The 7,449-nt window shown below is 34.9% G+C and overlaps 2 protein-coding genes across 2 annotated transcripts; one reads left to right on the forward strand and one right to left on the reverse strand.

The window, feature by feature from the left end:
* Nucleotides 1–783: 783 nt before the first annotated feature.
* On the forward strand, nucleotides 784–2,460 carry LOC111393757 (serine/threonine-protein kinase OXI1-like). Its single transcript, XM_023019448.1, has 2 exons — nucleotides 784–1,398; nucleotides 1,482–2,460. Exons 1-2 carry the CDS (start codon nucleotides 1,007–1,009, stop codon nucleotides 2,356–2,358), a joined length of 1,269 nt encoding a protein of 422 aa, XP_022875216.1. The 5' UTR covers nucleotides 784–1,006; the 3' UTR covers nucleotides 2,359–2,460.
* Nucleotides 2,461–4,908: 2,448 nt separating this feature from the next.
* LOC111393758 (60S ribosomal protein L32-1-like) lies at nucleotides 4,909–6,834 on the reverse strand. Its single transcript, XM_023019449.1, has 4 exons — nucleotides 6,723–6,834; nucleotides 6,052–6,146; nucleotides 5,310–5,491; nucleotides 4,909–5,229 (listed from the first exon to the last, which is right to left on the reverse strand). Exons 2-4 carry the CDS (start codon nucleotides 6,139–6,141, stop codon nucleotides 5,100–5,102), a joined length of 402 nt encoding a protein of 133 aa, XP_022875217.1. The 5' UTR covers nucleotides 6,142–6,146; nucleotides 6,723–6,834; the 3' UTR covers nucleotides 4,909–5,099.
* Nucleotides 6,835–7,449: the final 615 nt, after the last annotated feature.

Below are 7,449 nucleotides of genomic sequence, written 5' to 3' on the forward strand. Positions count from 1 at the left end.
ACTTGCACGAGCTTGCAATCAACTTACATTTTATCTATAAAAATACAAATTTCTATTAAAAAGACGAGAGCTACGAATGGCTCATGAACTGGCTTGGCTCACCCACCAACGAATGAGCTCGTGGAACGAGCCTAACCGAGCTCAACTTTTTTGGGGTGAGTCAATGAAAGCAGCCCATTCCGTGGACAAGCATGAGCATAGCCGAGTCTAAAGATAGGTGAGTCGAACGACTTAATTCTAAAATAAAAATAAAGTATAGTCAATACATAAGAAGAGTTCTATTCCTTTTAAAACTTCAATTGCGACCCATACCCCCACTATGCCCCCGTTTGATTCTAATTTTTTCATTCAAAAAAGTTAATTTTTTAACTATTATTTTATTATTCAAGTTGTCATTTTTGACTTTTTCACTCACAGATGAGACCTGATTATCTCTCTAACGGTTAAAAAATCAATTTTCTTAATTTTCCCCCTTTTTTTTTTTTTTTTTTTTGTGTTGAAAATTTTTGGAGAAGCTACATAGAGGCTTCCTTGGATTGTTGGATGGTGACAATTTATAACGGCATCTAGAATAACACGTTAAAACTTTTGGGTTCTCGAGATTTACATTTTTTGACCGAACCAATTAATTATATTATACTTAAATAAAATATATTAATAATTTACCAATTCAATATTCTTGTCTAAGCACATGCCTTAGGACCCACTCCATATTTTCTCTTCATCACGCGAATTCGCGAAGTCCGTCCTCAGCAAGAAAGTAGAATCCCCACATCCTACCCCCACCCACCCCACTATATCCTTAAAACCCTCCATTTTCACCAACAAATATAAAGCGTGTTATCAACTACGCCAAACAAAACCCACCTGAAAAGTTTGAATTTCTCCACCGCTCATTAATGTTCCTTGTGACTTTTTTTTGATTCACGGACATAAAATCTTGGCAGCATTTCTTTACCCAATATTCCGGATAATACGGCTAAAAGTCTGAAACTTTACCTCCTCCATGCACGACGGCGGCCACCACCACGAGGATCGTGAAATGCTTTCCCTTGACCTGCAGAATCTGAAGGTAATATCGGCTCTCGGCCGTGGAGCGAAAGGCGTGGTTTTCTTGGTACGAACAGAGAAGGGAGAATTACTTGCTCTTAAAGCAATACTAAGATCTTCGGTTGAGAAAAAGAAGGTCACGAGCAATATTAATCCTAATGAATACAGAAGAATTTGTTTCGAAAGAGAAGTATTGAGCTCTTTACACCATCCACTTCTACCCAAACTTAAGGGAGTTTTACTCACAGAGAAAATTGTTGGATATGCAATCGATTACTGTCCCGGTCGTGATCTCCATTCGTTGAGGAAAAAGCAAACTGAAAAGATGTTCTCCGATGATATTATAAGGTAATTCAATCTTCATATCAGTATCCACAATACTGCAATGTGACTTTTTAATATATTGAGAAAATTTTTCTCTCTGTTTTCAGATTTTATGCTGCAGAATTGGTGCTGGCATTGGAATATCTTCATGGATTGGGAATTGTTTACAGAGATTTGAAGCCAGAAAATGTTATGATACAAGAAAATGGGCATTTAATGCTAGTGGATTTCGATCTATCAACTAAACTCTCTGCAAAATCACCAGAAATCCGTTCAGAGAGTAAATTAAAATCCAGTCCAAAATCGGAGCCCGGGAAAAAGAAGAAAAAGATGATATCCCACCTCTTAAAGTTTCGCGACTCGGGTATTTCGCCGGCCGATTCGGTACATCAGAATGAAAGCGGCGGCGATACAGTAGATACAGAATCTGATTCGGTAGAGAAGTCTAATTCATTCGTCGGAACAGAGGATTACGTGGCGCCGGAGATCATATTAGGTAACGGCCACGATTTCGCAGTCGACTGGTGGTGCTTAGGTGTCATGCTGTACGAAATGCTTTACGGTAAGACGCCGTTTCGGGGGGAAAATCGGAAAGAGACATTTTACAGGATTTTATCAAAGCCGCCGGATCTCACCGGAGAAATAACGCCGTTGAGGGACTTAATCGGAAAATTGCTTGAGAAGGACCCACGAAAGAGGATCTCCGTTAACGAAATCAAGAACCACGATTTTCTTAAAGCAGTTGATTGGGATTTTATTTTGGAGATGCCCCGGCCGCCGTTTATTCCGTTATGGCCTGCGATTGATGATATGGATGGAAATGAGGTAATTGATGTGGAGTCTTATGTCCAAGGCGTGTTTGAAGTCGGTGAAGAAGAGAATATAGAGAGAAATAAAAATTCAGAAAATAAGAATAAAGATGTGTGGGTTGAAGGAATTAATCACCCTGCACAAATTCAAAATAACGAATTTTTGATTTTCTGATATGTTAAAAATTGTAACACTAATTATATTTATTACTCCGTATATATGAATGTTGAAAGGATAGCATTACTTATTAAAATCACAAGAATATTATTTGATTTAGATGAATTTTGGTGTCGTTTAGCCCTCGTTTGGTCCATTAAATTTCATTCCATTACATTTCATTTCATTTTTCTCTCCTCCATTTTCAACCACACAAACTTTCATATAATAATATTACACGTAAATGAAAAAATTCTTTCCTTTTCAACCACTTATTTTTCAAAAAACACTATTCCATCCATTTTTATTTTTTAAAATGGGGACCAAACGGGGCTTTTTTTTATTTATTTATACTCGAGTCTATGTGATGGCCATGGAATCAATAAACTTGAAATATTCGATAACTCGAATAAGTGAGACGAGAACTTTGCTCTCGTTTGGCTCCATTAAAATCAAATTCCGTGTAAAACATATTTTGGAATGGTGATTTTTTGAAGAACGTATGATTAAAAAAATAAAAAATTTTAAATTTACGTGTAATTCTATTTTATTGTAGAATGTGCTTTTAAAAGGAAAGAGAAAAATATATTTTGAAAAAAAAAAGAATGAAAAAATGAAGCCCAAACAAGGGCTTTACAAGCAGGACTTTAGTAGCCCAAACACTTATTTGTTGAAGAAAAACTAATCTAGATCGTAGTTGTACCAATCTATCCTAACAAAAATTAGGAAAATGATATCTCATTTCAGATTAAGCTTCCTTCCTTATCATATACAAGTATGATTTCTAATTTTCTGTTCAACTAATGATTTCAAAATATTGTTTGCAACCTCTCTTGCCAATAAAGAATAAGAGTAGTTCAATAAGTGTATCTACATCAATCTCAATTGCACCCATTAAAATTTCATTCTTTCGATGAAATAATTTCGTGGGATTCAATAAATTGTCTTGATTGTGAAATACCATTAAGAAATAGGAATCCCTGTTATCAAAATTTCCTATGATTATTATTAAGGATCTTGCTACATGTTTATCAAACTTTATACAATGAGTTACATAATGCCACATATCACTATATCATTTGTCAGCTTAAAATAAAACCAACTTTTTCTTCCAATCTTTACCCTCCACATTATTTTATACAATCCTTATGTAACAAATTTTTTTACAAGTAGCATAATTCTTATTGAACAAAAAGAGTGATATTCTTCCTCCATTAATCAAGAATTTCAATTTTCGAAAAGTTTTCATATTTAGTTTCTAGGCAGCCGATCTTCACTTAACCCAACCTAAAAAATGCTCAAAAAAGTGATTTCAATGCTCTCAAAACTTCCAAACCTAATCTTGGAACGCTACTTTCAATTTTTTAATCGAAAACAGAAAATTAAGATTTTTTTCTACAAAATCCTTGAAAAAATTAGCTTTGCTCCACCGCCCATGGCTCCTAGATTTTGAAGCCAATTAGTCACAACTGTTCACTGCCCTAATAAATTAAAACCGCAATAGGCAACAACTTGCAAATGCAACTGTTTCCCGACCACAGTCCCTTTTTTCCCCAACACCCCACTCATCCATCAATACACAAACATGTTTCATTATAAATATAAATGCACGATTAGTCACAGGATAAACCAGAAAAAATTACATCAATTCTATCATAATCCCAAGTATAACTAGATCGTGACTTCTAACCAATTCATGGTCCTCAGAGTAAATAAGTATAGAATTATGTGACCACATGAAAGTAACACATCATACATAATCATATTCAGTTTCGTGCCATATGAACCTAATCAAGCATTTTTCCAGGGAACTCCTGCTTTCAGACTATAAGAGAGATATTTGACAAGGTCACATAAGGTACAAAATCCAGAAAAATGCAAAATGACCGGATGAACATGAACAAAAGCAAGTACCAAAAAAACCTTGAATAAAACAAGATCAGGTTTTGCAGAGTAGAGAAGAGTGGGCAATTGTATAAATTTAGACCACAAATAGAAACAAAATGCCTTCGATGAGAAATACAGTGTTTTCCCCCCCTTTTTTTGGTTTGAATGTGCAAGAAAATCTTTAATCGTCGGGAGTCTTGCTGGGCAACCTAAAGGAAAGTAGCAAAAAAGTCCGTAGTATTCGTTGGTTATGTTCTGCAAGATGATAATTTATGTTTATCTGAGGAATGGTGGTCTTCCCCCCCAATTCGTCACCTAAGTAAATTTGGATTCAGTCACAGTTTATACACATTTGGATCGGATATTCAAGATGTGGTTGTCCTCCTTATGGACCTTCCTTTATGACATGTGAACAAGACCTCTGAAAGGATGACAAAATGCATCATAACTTTGATTCTTCAAAACATCTGTCTTCCAATATAAATGGATTTGACAAGGTCACATAAGGTACAAAATCCAGAAAAATGCAAAATGACCGGATGAACATGAACAAAAGCAAGTACCAAAAAAACCTTGAATAAAACAAGATCAGGTTTTGCAGAGTAGAGAAGAGTGGGCAATTGTATAAATTTAGACCACAAATAGAAACAAAATGCCTTCGATGAGAAATACAGCAATGCAGGAAAAAAATGTAGAAGGTAAATTAAATTGTCATTGCAGAAATTTATAAAGTAGCATGCCACACAAGTTTAAAAATAATAAAAAGAAAGGAAAAAACTTCTGAATACACACAAAATCAACCTGATCACTGTCCTGTCAAATCTTCTAATGCTACCTAATGAAGTAATTGAAGATAACTGCTATTGCAAAGCTCACTCATCCTCTTGGCTACGCAACCTAGCAAGTTTGTTGGTCACGACAACATCCAACTGCGCTGCACGCTCAACAATTTCCTTTCTTTTCTTAGTAGACACATTGTGTGCTATCTCTGCGCAGTATGTCCTGAAAATAAATAAACTAATGGATTAGATATCGTTCGACTATTTTTTATTTCATACAAGGCAGAAAGAAGAGTTATAAACCTGTTGTGCATCATCAAAATTTCGAGTTCTTTGGCATTGTGGACAACAAATTTCTTAAATCCATTAGGGAGATAATGGCGAGTCTTTTTGTCTGAACCATAACCGATGTTTGGCATCAGTGTGCATCCTTTAAACTTTCTCCTGACACGTGAGTCAATACCCTTGGGCCTACGCCAGTTTGTCTGCCACAAAAATAAATGTTTTTAACATGGACATGGACACATGAATATACAATAAATCAACTACTCTAAAAAACTATAACAAAACCAAATATCAAGAATATTATCCAACAGTTGAGCCAAAGATAGGCATTACGGCTAGTAAGTAAATTGATAAAATGGAATTCATAGAGGATCGATACTCTGCTGGTATTGCAGAAACTAAAGTGTTTCCAAACAAATAAGCACTTGGATATGCAGAATAATTTATATTTATAATTCTCTAATGAGCATATCATCATAAGATGACAACTGATCCTTGGGAAGTAAAGCAGTTTCATAACATTACGCATACAAACTGGACTATAATTATCCAAATGAGTTAATTTGACATTGATATTTTCAGTAATTATGATCTCAACAATCAATTTCACATCCTCATCATGCAAAAAAAAAAGGTTCACGTTCTTGACATCTACTAATCTATAATAGTTATGTAGAATTTCATATTCAAGCATTGGCGAACTTTGAGGTAGTGCATTACATGATAAGGAGAACATTGATAAAGTGGACGAGGAAAGTACCTTCAGGGAGACATATCGATCACTCTCATGCCTCTTGAACTTCTTGACACGCTTCTTGATAATCTTCTTGTCGAGCAAAGGAACAGCCATTGTTTCTGCACAAGTATTACCAATTTTTACAGCAAAATTCACGTATAGGAGGAAATGGGAACAGATGACAATACACGTATAATGTTTCAGCAAAATGAATAGTAGCAGATAATCGACAATACATAAACACTCAGCAGACAAATCAGCTTGATCTGATAATAAATTTCCAAGCCTTGCTGCATGTATTAACTAGAGTAAATGGCTGAACCATTTCTAATTCAATAATCTATTCCAGCTCGAACAATACTGACTCGGAAAATAGTCAAAATACCATAAATTCAATGACTATAAAAGAGAGAGATCTCAAAAATTGCTCCCTAAAAAAGTTTCCGATTCAGGTACTTTAGTTTCCCATAGTTCAAGTGAAAATAAACGATGTCATTCACATCGAACTCTGAGAGCGGATAATACATCAAAAAACAGAATAAATGTGCATATACAGAAAAATAATGCGGTAAAATGAAAGTGCACATTAAGCAAATGCAAAAGGCGGTATGCGAAGAAAAAACAAAGCGAAGCTGCGTCTGAAGGTAAGTCCCCCATTGTAAAATAAAAATATGAGTGCGAGAGGAAGAGCTAACCTAGTGGCGCCGCGGCAGCGAGATCTCCGACTTAGTGGTGGGAAATTGAGTCGCGCGGAGGTGATAAAAGAGTGAGCTAGGTTTTGAGCTTTTGTAGTAGGCGCTGTTAGGTTTAGCATTTAGTCCTATTTTTCTGTATATTGGACTGGGCTTTGTCCCTTCAAAAAAACCAATCCCTAAATTCCCAGGCCCAGTAACAAAATTTGTTTGAGAGAAAATTGCGAAAAAAGTCTACTTTTACATGGTCATTCATTTGTAAAAATGTCCTAAATTTGTTCAATGTCCAGTTTGCTAGCATTTAGACCAAAATGCACTCATTAACAAATTTAAATTTCACAATGAGGACAAAATCATTCATATAATAAAAAATTATATTGGACAATGATAACTTGACGCATAACTTATACTATTTATCTTAGAAAGCACCATATCAATCATGCATTGAAATTATTGAATGCTAACTTCTGCCTATAAAAGGGTAAATGTAAAGGACTACACTTTAATAACCCGTTTGGCTCCTATTAAATTTTATTTCATTTTTTTTTTCATATTTTCAATCACACAATCTAACATGAAATAATATTACACGTAAATTAAAAACTTTTCCCTTTTTTTAACCACTCATTTTTCAAAAAATATTATTTCACCCACTTTCATTTCAAAAGATGGGGGCCAAACGGAGCTAAATGTCATGAACTTTATGGAATATAGAGAATTCTTATGTCCG

The sequence above is a fragment of the Olea europaea genome, chromosome 4, assembly GCF_002742605.1.
Source record: "Olea europaea var. sylvestris chromosome 4, O_europaea_v1, whole genome shotgun sequence".
NCBI lineage: Eukaryota > Viridiplantae > Streptophyta > Magnoliopsida > Lamiales > Oleaceae > Olea > Olea europaea.